Source organism: Aythya ferina, assembly GCF_964211825.1.
Source record: "Aythya ferina genome assembly, chromosome: 1".
Taxonomy (NCBI): domain Eukaryota; kingdom Metazoa; phylum Chordata; class Aves; order Anseriformes; family Anatidae; genus Aythya; species Aythya ferina.
In genome coordinates, this window is record NC_140296.1 from 135,568,410 (window position 1) to 135,583,112 (window position 14,703).

Sequence of the window (14,703 nt, forward strand, 5' to 3'; positions counted from 1 at the left end):
TTGGATGGCTAATGAGACTGGTAATCTCATTAAATTGTGCAGTGAGAGTACATGTAAGCCTTCTTTGCTTTGTCATACCCACAGCTTGGAGTACTCTCAGTGGAAAATAATGGATCAGAACAGAAACAGAAGAGTCATGACAAAACCCACCTTTTTTTTAATCATAACACAAATTGAGACAACATCAAAGAGTAACAAAGCTGTTATTGTACATAGAGATCATCTGCTGGTAAGCAAAGAAAAACAGTAGCTAAAAGGAAAAATACATCTCAATAGTTAGCAGTGTTGTTAGCGGTAAATTCATTGAGGTCCCTGGGAGCTGTAGACATGAAACATGTAGGGTCCACTTCAGGCTCCAAAAGGAAGGCAGAGGAAGGGGATGAAAGGCAGGATGTGAACCAGAGTTGCAGACTGCACAAGTATTTTCTCTATGTTATTGTATGTAAACTTCTAGGCTTCAGCTTCGTGACTATTGGTTGAACCAAGACCAATGGCTCAAGCCAACATACAGTCAAGACCTCAGACCATTGTTCTGAGCTGGAAATTAATTTTAAACTTTTAACAGTGTTTTAGAACATACTACATAGATTGTTGATTATACGCCAGTTTTTCATATAATGCTACTCATAATTCCAAATGCTACGGATCTAAAGTGATCGTGACAAATGGAACAGATTTTATTTGTCTGCCATAATACAAAATTTACTCTTTGTTAGCAGTCAAGTAACTTTATTGTGTTTGTGCTGATAGTAACTGTAAGTGTGCATTGATGTAAATACAGAATTTTAGGCTAAATTAATGTAATGCTCCCTATCAGTGGTAGAACATAGGTTAGATGTGACACCATGTGAATTGCAACTATTAACAAAGCCAAGTCTGGTTGTCTTAAAAAGCATATAGCTTATTTAATATTCTCTATGTAGTGAGTGTGGGTTTTTTTGTTTGTTTTTTTTTGTCGTTTGTTTTGTTTGTTTGTTTGTTTTCATGAGAAAATGCTTGGAAACATTATTCAAATAATTGCTTGTGGGATGGCCAAGTAAGTAACAAGATGGGTTGGAAGATGCTAATCCTGACTGTTCCCTGCACCAGTGATTGTGCCCTGTTGGATTTTTTATTTTCACAGGGCTCAAGGGGAAGTAGAAAAGATACAATTTTGAAGTATTGGGTATTACATGTAAAATCAAAGGTAAGGGTACTCAGTTTAAGTATCAGATTTTATATTCAAAAATGTTAAGTAAATCCAGGTGATGTCAGCTGACTTATGGGAGTTCAGCTCTTTCAAAAAAAAAAAAAAAAAAAAAAGTCCAATATTCAACATCCTGAAATAAGTGAATATTTGGGGGAAGGGGAGTAATTAATATTTCATTTTTGTGTCATCTGCATGAATTCAATCTGGTATAGAGCATGGAGATTAATTATGAATGTTTAGGAAATGCTTACTGTAAGAAAGGTTTTATTCTCACCTTTTATTCTTAGCCATCTCTGATGATAAAATAAAACTGACATGCTTTCTTATCTCTTTTCTTAACAAGACGCAATCCCTAATTTGGCACAGCTCCACCTCCTCTTACTGCAGATACTCATCTCCCAGATAATCCTCCCTTGCTTTTTGGTTTTTATGTCTGCTAAGATGTGAAGAATACCTGTAACATTTGTTTGTCATAAGACGTGTCTCACTTGCCCCTGGTGGATTTGCCCTTTCTACACAGGTTTCAAGTCCCCTGGCTGCTGGCCTCACCCTGATTTCTGGGCGTTGGGATCTGGTAATCATCATTTCTACCATCAAGAGCTGGGAAGCGCAGCCCAGCGTGAGTTCCTGCTGCTGCTGCTCCTGCAGCCGTCCGTGTCACTCCTGGCAGCCATCTTATGCTGGGCAGAAAGCCCACCAGGGCTAGCACAGCAAATCGGCTGGTAAGTGAGCAGACAGAAAGATTATGCTAGGAAAACATCAAGGATAAATATTTAAGTTGTACAAAGCAAATAGCTCATAATATGCTAAACAGTTCTGCTTTCCTTATGGAGTTTATTTTATATATATATATATATATATATAAATACACATATATGTGTGTATATGTATATATATATATATATACAAAAGTATCTCCTTAAATTTTTATTTGCTGAAGAATACAAGCGCAACATACAAAGTAGCTGGTGAATAGCCCTGGTTTAATTTCTCTTTTTGTGGAAGCTTTGAGGAATGCTGACTGTTTTCGTCAGTCTCATGGATACTAACTTTTATAGTTTTTTAGCATTTGGAGTATTATATATTATATAAGCAAAACTCAGAAATAAATGCTATAGAAAAGAAAAATATATGGCAGTGTAAGTGCTTTAGTTTGCATAAACAGAAGAAAAGATCAAACATTATAGAAAAATAAGGTGTTATTTTGATGGAAAACTGTCTTTTTCCTACAACATTCCCCTTTGAAGCATCTTTTTAACATTCAAGACATTTTACAGCACTAAGGCTATGAAATGTCTTTTGAACATGTATAGAACATGTCTGTGAAGGTGCAGAACTCCTGTGATGTACACCCAGCTCCAGCTCCTTGTCTTTAGCGCTAGCCAGATCCCTATACACTCATTCAGAACATTAAAGTAGCAATTACTAAGCATGTCCCATTTTTGTATAGTGTTGTAAACCTTTTCTGAAACATGTTACATGAGCATTCATTTCTATGGAGGAATTTCATTGAATTTAGCATGGGTCCAGGTAAGAGTAAGGAATCTCTTGTGCAGGTCTGTAGTAGATACAATGTGGCAGATGGAATTATCTACATTTGTATGTTTTCACATGCTGTTGCCATTTTTTTCCATACATAGAGTTCAAGATTTTAGGAACATAGTAGGTTACTACAGAGCTCAGAGACATGTAGCCACAGAGTTCTGCTTTATTTCATGACTGTTCCATTTTGCCAACTATTTCCAAAGAGTTTGATAAAGACAATGGTTTCTGTGACTTTGTTAAATTATGTGATAGAACCATATTCTAGTACCTATAATGTTCTGTGTATTAATGAAGGTAAACAAAGGTGGACAACTACATAACTGATGAAATTACTGCTCAATACAAGCAGTCAGTTGCTCCTAAATTCTATTTTGTTGTGAACGTCTTCTGAGGATCCAGAAATGTTACCTTCAATATCTGTGCATTATAATCTGTGCTGTACTAGATCATCAGGACTATTTTCAAAGCCACTGAGATCATGTGAAGGCATACTGTTGTTTTCAATGGTGTATGAATTGCTCCCCAAGCCCACTGAGTATTTTTTCTTTTAAAAAGTCTTCTGAGGATTTCAAAGAGATCATTCCAGAGCAAAACTGTGAACAGGGTTTGTAGAAACCAAAAGAGTGCACCTGTACACCATAGTACTAAGTAACCTCACTACTGAACAAACATCATGACCAGAGCTGATCACCCATTTGGATATTCTCAAAAAGGTAGAGAAGGCTAAGTTTGGTCTCATATTCACAGTCTCGTTATACTAATGCCTGGTTACAGATATTAAGAACTTAGTGTATGGAGGCTAATGTTCTTTTGTAGCCAGTTGAGAAAGACAAATGCTTGTACAGAGAACTACAGAGAGCAGGGCCTAACTGAAACAAATTTTAGAAAAACAACTGAATGTAGAGGGAGGCTGTAGAGACTTGATGCTTTGAATATTTCCTGTTGTACCTGTCTGAAGTTCCAGCAGAATGTATCTTAATTTATTAAGGACAATGGCTCTATGTCCCAGTGAAGGCTGGTGACAAGTTGTGTCCCTCAGGAGTCTGTTCTGGGATGGGTACTGTTGAATATTCTGTGATTCTGTGAATATCTGTATCAATGACATAGACAGTGGGATTGAGTCACCTCACCAAGTTTGCAGGTGACACCAAACCGAGGGGTGTAGTTGATACAAGAGAAGGAAGGGATGCCATCCAAAGGGACCTGGACAAGCTTGAGAAGTGGGCCCACATGAACCTAATGAGGTTCAGCAAGGCCAAGTGCAAGGTGCTGTACCTGGGTCTGGGCAATCCCAGACGTGAGGACAGACTGGGAGAAGAACTCATTGAGAGCAGCCCTGTGGAGAAGGACTTGGGGGTTCTGGTGGACCAAAAGCTTGTTATGAGCCAGCAGTGTGCGCTTGCAGCCCAGAAGGCCAACTGCACCCTGGGCTGCAGCAACAGAAGGGCGGCCAGCAGCAGGTAGAGGGAAGGGATTGTCCCCCTCTGCTCTGCCTTGTGAGGCCCCACTTGGAGTGCCACAGCCAGCTCTGGGGCCCCAGCAACAGAAGTTGGATGAGGCCCTGGGCAACCTCATCTGCTGGGTGGCATCCCTGCCCATGGCAGCAGGGTTGGAACTGGATGGTCCCTTAAGGATCATTATGGATCCATGAGGACCATATCTTTAAGGTCCCTTCCAACCCAAACCATTATTATGATTAATGATTATTAAATGATTATTAAATTACAGTAAAGTTTCAAAATCAGTGAAAGAGACATCTTAGTTTGCCATCTTAGAAGCAACTTTATTTCAGTAGTGAGTTAAATTACCATATACATCATATTTCCAAGGAGTCACAGATTCACAGAATCTGTGTTTGTAAAATACTTTTCACTTCTTGAAGGATGCAAGCTATATGAAAGTATTATGTATGTTATATTTACTTAAAGATACATTTGGAAATACTGTGTGTGAAGTTTGTCATATGTGGATCTCAGGAAACTGTATCCTTCCCTCCACCTGTTGGTTTCTGTCTGAAATCTTCAGAAAAGTTACCTGCAATGGTACTGCTCTGTCACATCCGTAGCTCACATGATGATGTGACAGCTTAATTTCCTGCACAGAGTCTATTGGATTCAGTCAGAAAGATTCCCTCGGTCTCAGCATCTACCACAGCAGAACCTCAGCCATCTACCCTACAACCACTCTTAACAGCAAAAGTTTGTGACATTTATAATAGTGAACAAATAGTCTGCAGGAACAGAGTGGTGTCTGCATGACTTTGGAAGCCAGAAGATATTTGTTCTATGGAAGCAAGCCAGAAAGCACTGATCTGGCCTGCATCCAGACCCTTAACCTTGCTGGGGAATGTCCCTACCTTGTGGCTTACCTTTGAGCTGTGCGTTTCCCCAGTGCAGTCACCGTGCACTTCCTCAAGCCCACGCCTGGGGCATTTACCTACCCCCTGGGATCCTAGTGAAGTTTTGCATTTGTAAATCATTCTGAGTTTTGGGGTGAAAGGTGCTCTGAAACTGCAGAATGCTTGTTCTGTGTTGTCCCAGCGTCTGTTAATTATTAAGGCTTTTAATTATATAACAACCCAACTCTAAAACTGTCATCTTTCCTATTACATCATAGAAATAGCAGAGTTGGCTCTGTGCCTTTTTAAAAGTGACTGCTGAGGTATTTATTAACATCTGTTCCAAGAAATTTTTCACTGAGCAGTGAGAGTTAGAATATGGAAATGTCATATTTTTCCTAGTATTAAACAGTTGTTAAACTAGAAACATAACTCTTGCCAGATAGTTATTTTGTATTCGTATCTTCTTCATAGAAAGAAAGTGAACATGCACTTTTCTTTCATTAGGTATTTTAAAGTTCATCCTTGTTTGGTGATCCAGTCAATTAAAATAAGTTTATGAGCAGCTTGTAAGAGCAGGAGAATAATTAATTTTAAACGTTGGATAAAGCACATTCTTTTCCATTTTTGTTTGCTAGTGAATACTTTAAACTACTAATACCCATAATAACTGATCTTACAGAAAATAGAACTACACAAGGTTTATATTGCTTTACAAATAATTATCTCTGTCTATGAAGTAACAAATTATTCCTTTTTTGTGGAAGAGTATACATTAAGGCAACATTATGTCAGAACTTCAGGTATGGAGAAGAATCTTAAACATTGTTATCAAAAGCTTAGCTGCATTCAGTAGAAGATAAGTGAATCTTTTTGAAATGTTTCTTAAAAGCTCACATTTTTTTCAAAAGGATGAACATTTTTCAGTCTCCCATTACACCCATGAGTGAAAGATAAGCAGTATAAATCATTAAAACATAACAGGTTTTCCAAAATTTTGCCATTGTTTGGGTCTGTATTTTCACATCTGTCTCTTGGAGTCACTGGAATCAGCTGCAAGGATCTTCATCTGAAATTTCTGGTGGTTGGAAGTGTTTGGGTCTGTGGGGTAGGCTGAGCTTTTCAATGCTGTAAACACATCATTTTTAATGCCAGAAATTCGTTCTTTGAACTGTTTTCACTGGGCCATCCAGCATAAAGAGCAGTTACACTGAAGTATTACATTGTTTTTCTTCTTTCACTCTAAAACAAATGCTTATCCAAAAGTCTCACTTTGAAGTAAATCACACAGTACACAGCTTTCCTCCAATTATTATGTGCTGGTTTATATTTATATAAGCATAGGGTTTGTTTTAAACTATAGCCCTTTCTGTGAGGTGACTGCATAGTACACAGGTACACACCCAGTGTTTCTAAAATTTACCAACTTCTGCACAGAATTTTAGAAAAGGCTCCAATACAAATTCCAGGCTCCTAGGAAAAATACTGAGATCTCTGGCTGCACACATAAAGAAGATGCTTGTTTTTAAACAAAAAACAGGCACGGGAGTTTTTTGTTTTTGTTTTAATTTTCAAGTGATTATTCGGAGAGTAATTGACCTTACCCAAAAGCTGGCACTCAGAAAATGTAGGTATTTCAAACTCTTAAGTGTATAGAGAAAACTGTCATGCTTTCTGCTGCAGAGGTTTCCAAATGGCTTTCATCAATTGAGGTTAGAGAGAGCTTTGTTACTAGTTATTACCAGTTTATGCTAAAGAGATGCTGAAATCTCTCCTGCTACACTTTTTTATATAACATACAAAGAATAATTTAATGAATAATTAAATAATAATTGGGCCTGCAAGGGCATCGATAAGTTGCAAAATCTGGGGTTGTACAGTATTCACTCTCATGCAGTGGTCTCAGAGAAGTCAAGGTTACACCGTTCCTGTTTTGTGCCACAAATATGCAACATGTACAGCTTGGAGCAATCAGTAACCTCTTTCTACATGTGGTCGCAGTCCACTACAGTGAAGTGATCTTTGAAGTTGACAGTATAATGTTGCCTTTTATAGATTAACACATTGCTATCTAATTTGGTTAGGCATTTGCATTCTCTTGTTCCTTGAAGGTGCAGTAGCTAATACCTCTGCCTGTCTCTGCAGTGCTCTTAACATTTGAGTCAATCTAAAGAAAATACCTTTTCTTTTTTTCACTGTGCTTTGTCTCTTGCCTGTCTCTTTCAAATTGGGGGTGCCCCTGGGCCTGTGGTATGATTGGGATAGTAACAACTGAAAGAGAAAGCTGGTGCTGTGCGTGGTTGTCTTTGAGAAAATGTACAGAGAAGCTACTCTCTGCTTTTTCAGTTGCTGTCACTCACCTTATAATTATTTTAATATGCATAGAAATGAAGATGATACATGCATTTTCTCTTGCTGCTCTCTTTTTTAGGTTCCCATATTGATTATGCTAAGAGCAGTGAAAGATCACTTCAGTTGCCCTGAAATGTGAACTGCCTCCTTTGGGGTGAGATCTGCTTCATAGTGAAGCATGGCTTTAGTTTCTGTGTGTATCATTTATTGCTTTCTTTAGCTTACTGTTAACAAAGACTAAGTTAGCTTGTGAAGTTAGGTTATTTGCTTTGAAAGTCTGCTTATTAAAGCGGTATTTATATTACAATATGGAGTGGTATTACAGTTCTTTTCACTTCTATGGATTTTCCCTCAATGGGATGTGTTGTGATACATCAAACCAGATGGCAGGCAATAACAAGCTGGTCAAACTCCAGCATAGGTGTGAGATTAAAGTAGATTATACTATAGTGGCAATTTTGCTAGTCATATTAACAAAAGTCTATGTAGTACAGTAGTGTATGCTTAGTTTGGCCATTGATTCAGAGCTGGTTTACTGTCCTTTGAGGAGTAGCACGTTGCTTAAGTAACATTTTCTCACAGTCTGGACAAATTCTTGATTCAGTCTTACGGATTTACCCATGCAGAACTTGGAAAGTCAGTCAGAGAAACTCAGCTGTTCCCCATTAGGGTAATAGAGGAATATCTAGAAGGCAGTGTTAAACAATCCCTCTAAATCAGCATCCACTCTCTAAGTCATTACAATGCCTTTCTTAAAGTGACAAAACTGGTTTGATAAGATGCAGTCATGTCAGAGCTGGAAGTACAAAAGTGCATTTATTAAAAATGAATGCTGTATCCTCTTTCCCCTTGTGTATCTTGTCACTGACATGACTTCACAAGTTGCAAATCTATTAAATGTTTCAAATGTGAAACTAGAGCTCATTAAGCAAAATGTCAGCTGGTATGTAGCAAACTGTTTCAGACTGTACACTGTTAATATTTATCTCCGGAGTTTTCTGTCTTCTAGGTTGTCACCAAGTCATCCAGCTGTCTGGGAATATAGTTTGTCTTTCATCTGATCAGAGTCTGACTGTCCTTTGGGGTGAGGTAGTAGGTTGTATAGTTTTAGGGTTATGCCCTGCCTGTCAGATAACTATACAATCTACTGTCTTTCCTGAAGTGGCTGTGATATCATCGCTGGATATGTCTTCAAAAGGCAAAGTAAATATATTTCAATTGTAACATTCTCTGGCTCTGGCTACATGTTGAATTTGGTTCTCATAGCAGGGTTATGAAAGAACACAAATGTCCTTATATTGTTTAAATTCCTGGATCTGTCATTTAGATTCAAAATTAATTTCCTTTTTGTCATCTTCTCAGAAGAGGTGTGTCACAGGGCACAGAGATACAACCCAGTCTACTGTGGATTTGCTCATGCTCAGCTTTCTCCAACTGCCAGCATGCTCTTTAGAGTGGCTGTTTGTAAAAAGCTGACCCATTTCTTCATTACTTTGTGGCATTTGTGTTTATACTCAATGGAAAATGCCAATTTTGATTGAGAAGTTATTTAAACCCACTTTGCACAAGCTGTTTGACAAACTAAGTGATGACTTGGATAATAAGACAAAGAGGATGTCTTCCAGTTGCTCGTGTTCTGCCCTGGAACCGGTAAATGCTAAGTAAAAAGACCCTACATCTCTTAACTAACTTTAGCAAAATCCTAAGTAAAGGGATTTAAAAAAATCAGTTTTTGAACACTGATTTAACATACTTTTGTATTACATAATGCTAACTTGGGAGGGCATGTGCTTTCCACTGCAGTTCTGTCTGTGGAGTCACCTGACCAATTCTGATGAACTTCCAGGAAGAACACTGAGGAAGGGTTGACAGGACATAATTATGGTCTTTTTAAGACTAAGGTACATGTGGGATAGAAGGTGTTCAGGAAATATTACTTGCAAATGATGAAATGCTAGTATTCTTCAAAAGATCTACTTGATGCTCTAACAGGATGAGGTAGTAGGTTGTGTGGTTTCAGGGTAGTGATTTTGCCCCAATCAGGAGATAACTATACAACCTACTGCCTTCCCTGATAAGCAGCATAACATCAGTGTCTTAATTCACAGAAAATCAAGGGCTAAAGTAGACTTCTGTGACCAGCACAGTAAGTCTACATACAATTGTTGTTGCCCTGTCCCTAATAGCTCTAACTTTCATGTCTTGCTTTGTTTTTAATAACTGCTTGTGAAATAATGATCTTTTTTAAACTATTGAGAAAAAATGAATTAAAGAAATTTTGCTTATTACAAAGTTTGTCTGTTCTTGATCTGTTTCATTTCTGATTCATTTCAGTGGAATGAAGTTATCGTGGGAAATGATTCCAAAAATGCTGTGAACGTGCATTCAAGATGTTCGTGTTTCCTTGACATCTTAGTTTGAGTGCAACAAATTTTCCTAGCAGAGCACTGTTTTTGTTCAACCCTCCCTGCCTCCCAGGAAACTTCCAATGTTTCACAAATAGCAGATTAACTCACACAACACTCTTCAACAGATCAGCTTTGTATTACAAATAAAAAGCTATAACAATTAAAATCAAGGACCAGATTTAAAAAAAGAAAAACAGACATTGATTTTTTACCCTCAGTTGCTCATAGGCAGTCTCATTTCATGACACTGAAATGGTCCCAAAAGAGAATTCATTGACTATCTAAAAGGAACAAATTGCACCTGGAAAACTGTGGACAGGAAATATTAGATCCAATAAAGATGCTTTGAGAATACAAACTATAGTCTTACACCCCCTCCCCACACCAAAAATAAAAAAAATCTGTGGATGAAGGGGAATATAGCAACAAGGTGCTGGTTTTAGTTCTAGGCACTGAAATCATTCTTCCACGTGCAAAATATACCAGGAAATATGAATCATGTAAAACTTAAGGTTACCTTAAGATCAGGGGTATCAAGCTGGTTATGTAGAGCCATTTGTGTATATTTTGATTACACAGCATCTGATTAATGTAAAGCGGAATGAAAATTTTAGTTAGTTGTAATCCTCTATTCCTATCTCAAATGCTATACAAAAGAAAGCCTTGCTCACATAAAAACCATTACCCTCTTACATATATGTAGGCAAGCTCAGACATCTACGGTAAGAAAAAACAAAGAACCCTGATGTTACATTCAGCAGCAAAACTGGGTATTTTATTGCTTCTCTCATCCAAAAATATCACACATATCTGGACTTGAAAGGTTTTTGAGGTCACTCAACACTTCAAAACAGGGTCATTTGTTAATACCTTTAATAAATGGCTAGGAATGTTACTTGACTCTTGTTCATAGGAATAAAGGCAGTTGGTAGATGAGGAAAAATTACTGTGTCTGAAAAACATAGAATAGGCAATACTGTGGCTGCTTTTAATCTTCTCTTTTCTTCTTGCTGTTTAAAGAGGATCTCTTAATTTAAAACTGCTGTAGGGATACTTACCATGCTGGCCATGTTCAAGGGCTCCGGGACATGTGTTGCAGATCCTGAACTCTTCTACTGAAAATGCAGACTCATAGCTGCAGCATAAAGATCCTAGATGAGTGAGAGTAGTGATTGCACTGTGTGTAGCTTAAAACATCCTGCTCCTCTCCAAGATGCAAAACTGCCTGGAAATTTGTAGCTTAGTTTTACATTCAGTAAATACTGAATACATAGCAAATGTTCTGTACTGGAGGAAGAGGTGAAAAGAGGGAAAGTACTCTCCATATTCTACAACAGCCTTTTAGATCTTGCCTCTGAAGTCATTTTAAAGTCTTCCGTCTCTGTCTGGGTCAGCATTTCGTTCTTGGTAATGAGCTGTGAGTTTTCAGATTCTAGTCATCCTGGCAATCCCATTAAAACAAAGAGCCAAAAAAATCCATAGCGTTCTCTTCACTGGGACCTACAGTAAATGCAAAAACATGTACCTATATTTAGCAGCGTGCAAGCCTGCGGTTAATAAGGTTTGTCCTTAGCAGTAGGTGTTATTACAGCTAATGGGAACAGCAATAGAAACTTGAAAGAACAACTCTATAGTGCCAAATATTTTCCAGAGTTGTATACAGAAAATTTTGTACCAAAACATTAGTAGCCTGGGCTAGAATTGTTATGGAAAGTGGTTTTTTTTTGTTTTTGTTTTTGTTTTTGTTTTTTTTGTTTTTTTAATTCAAGTCAGCATTTTGGGGGGAGGGGAGTGTTTTGGTTGGTTAGTTGGTTGGTTTGGTTTGTTGTTTTTTTTTTGAGGTCATGCACTGTTTTGTGCAGACTCACTAGGTGTGAGGAAAGCACATGATCATGAGCTACGTAGCATGCAATTTTATAATCTGTATCTGCTTAAACATTGTTTTTTAGTCCAACAACAGCATTAAGTGAAGAGAGGCTGAGTATTTCTTGCTGGGACAAAGCCTTTGCATTTGGTTATAACAGACTAAGCGAAAAGCAGTGGGCACAGAATTTTCTGTGAGGCCAGGATTTCAGTTGTTTGTTCCCCTTCTCTGCCCAGGAGAAAGTACACATATATACAACATAAACATCAACCAGCTCCCTGCCATCAAGGCCACCATTTACAAATTTTAGATTTCTGCAGCAAGTATGTGTGGAACATTACACTTCTTCTTCCACAAGGCTGGTAAGTTTTTGAGTTTTGTTTTAACATGTGCAAACTTCCTTATTCTCCAAAAACAGATGTCCAGCATGAAAATTTTGACTCCATTTGCTAAAAGACTAAAACAAATGGAAATGTTTTTAGACAAGCTGGGTAACTTTAGCAAAAGTCTGTGCTACCAGCCACACTTGCAAAAATTTGTACTACTACTGTGCATAGGTACCATGAAGTGCCCGCTGCAGGGCTGTTCCTCTGGAGCTACTCTGGAGAGGACAAAAGCCTTGAACACAGAAATAGTTACTGGGAGCTCGACTGAAAGAGCAAATTACAAGGGGGATTTATACTGGGAGAGGATCCAAAAATGCGCTAAGACCATAGCTGGTATGCCAGTCAGCATTGATACAGATTCAATGTATGACACAACATACTGCAAAACAAGAGTTGCACTTGTGGTTACAGGGGAGAGATGGTGAAAAAATGCGCGCCTTCCCTTGTGCTCGAAGAGCTTCCCCAAACTGCCTGTTCCCAAGACTGTTCTTCAAACAGGAGACAAACATTAAATGAGAACAAAATAAAACTTTTAACTGAAGTCATCTGTGATAAAACAGTATGCACCATTCAGAGAAGGTGAGGTCTGAACATATTGCTAATTACCATGAATGTGATCATGCACAGCGGTTACCTTAGAGATTGTCACAGCTGAAACCTGTTTGGGCTTGGAGGTTTTCTGTAACTAACGCTATGCAGTTCTCAGAATATGAATGCATATTAGTTATGGGAATAATGGTTATCAAGATAACTAAAGAAATAATTTCTGTCATGCAATACAAGAGCAAATCAAAGGTGGGAAGGGATGGGAGGATGCAGAATTAGATTAAAACTGAAAAAGTAGTTGGCAAAAGCAGGGTGGGGCTATACAAGCTGGAATTTGACCAGTGTCTGCAGTTAAATCACATACTTTTTGGACAAAAAAAATACCACCAAATGATCATCCAAGTAGGGGTATTCTACCTCTTACACTGACCTCATGTTTTCTGCCAGGCAGGCAGATCAGAAGCAGACATCCAGCTGAAAGCTGGCCACATACTTTTGCCTGTCAGGAGGCAGGGCAGCAGCTCCAATGGCCACATCTAGCAGCTCCCCACACGTCTTGCATCACTGCACACAGAGCGGAGAGACACCAGTGCACTGCAGGGGTGACACAAGGTGTGTTTGTGTCTTCACATCTCTCTCTACATGAGGCATGTTTGCTCTCCTGGGCTGTTCCCTTCTAGCTCTACACATTGGTCTTTGTTAGTACAGGAATTAATACACTTAATGGAAATGAAGTTCCATCTAGGCGCATACAAAGGCCAGTCAAAAACAGGATGAAACAAATTGTGCCCCACTCACCTATTGTGTTTGGAAGTTTTTGAAGTGAAAATACTGGAAACCAACTTTACAAAAGCATACAAGGAAAAACATCCAAACTATTTGCTCTTGTGATTTGGTACATTCATGAGGATGTTAGCTTTGAGGCGACAACCTACTTCTGTGCAACATGATAAATCCTGCTGATGCCATTGATTTTACACAGGTGCAGCTGGGGCTGGAGTAGACAACACTGAAAAAGGCCATTTAACCACGTGCACAAGCTCCAAGAGCATGCGTGCTTACAACTGCCAGCCAGTCCTTTGGTACCACTGCACTGCCATCAAGGCAGGCATGCCTCTTCTTGGCAGAGAGGGGTGTCTGCCAGCAACACCCAGGATGTGCTTGCATGGCCTCCGAGCACTGCCCACAGACCCTGATTGCACCCAAATGCCACCGTCTTCTATAGTGCTGGAACCCACAGTGGCCAGGCTTGGTCTGTAGCACAGCCCAGCTCCTCCAGCCCAGGCTCATGGGTACAGCTGTCTGCAGTAAGGCTGGAGTGCTTGGTTGTGCCTGCCTGCCTTGTTCTCACCATGCTGTGCTGGTGTTTCACAGGGGGTGATGCCAAGGAAGGAGAGCTGCTGGGCTAGATACCTCCCACACCATGTGCTTTGCAGAGAGATGTGGGCTGTGGGCAGCTGAGCTGCAGAAGTCTTTGTGGCTGCAGTGCAGATGCAGCAAGTGGAATCAGCAAGTGGGATGCATCAATGCAGCAAGTGGGAAACAATAAAAATAAAAAATTAGGCCTGTCCTAAGAGCAGCATACAAAATTGGAAGGACGGGAGGATTAATAACGTATTTTAAAGCTGCCCTGGCATGGCTCTGATAAGTGTGTCTCTAGTTAATCCATGAAGGTAACTTCCATTAGAACACTGCAGTGCATAGCAGATTTGAAGATGTCTGCAAGGGTATGGTACTCAGTGACTTGGATGTCCAGATCTTACCAAAAAAATCTGTGCCAGCAGTGCTGAAAGAGCAGGACAACAGCATCAAAAAACTAGGCCAAAAGTACATTGATTTTCAAATAGATCTGTGCTCTTAAGTCACTTTGGCACTTTTGATTGTTTTACAATTTACAGTAATGATTAACAGTCATGCTCAGCTTTTGATCGTAATAAGGCTTTTGTCTGGTTGTGGAATACTGTTCATGCCCAGTCTCCAACACAAATCAAAACCATATGAGTAAGCAGGTTAAGAGACAACCAAGTTGTAACCAAGTTGCCTGATGTGGCTTAGTTTTGTATTCCAGCCAGGGC

The 14,703-nt window shown here is 39.1% G+C and overlaps 1 protein-coding gene across 1 annotated transcript in view; it reads left to right on the plus strand.

Annotated features, from left to right (window-relative positions):
* LOC311430426 (uncharacterized protein) overlaps positions 1-9,716 on the plus strand; it is a 56,623-nt gene extending 46,907 nt beyond the window's left edge. The window contains exons 6-9 of the mRNA XM_084506976.1: positions 85-229; positions 1,124-1,186; positions 1,710-1,911; positions 7,504-9,716. Of these exons, the coding sequence (XP_084363102.1) occupies positions 85-229; positions 1,124-1,186; positions 1,710-1,895 (394 nt within the window). The 3' untranslated portion in view covers positions 1,896-1,911; positions 7,504-9,716. The remainder of the gene's footprint in view (positions 1-84; positions 230-1,123; positions 1,187-1,709; positions 1,912-7,503) is intronic.
* Positions 9,717-14,703: the final 4,987 nt, after the last annotated feature.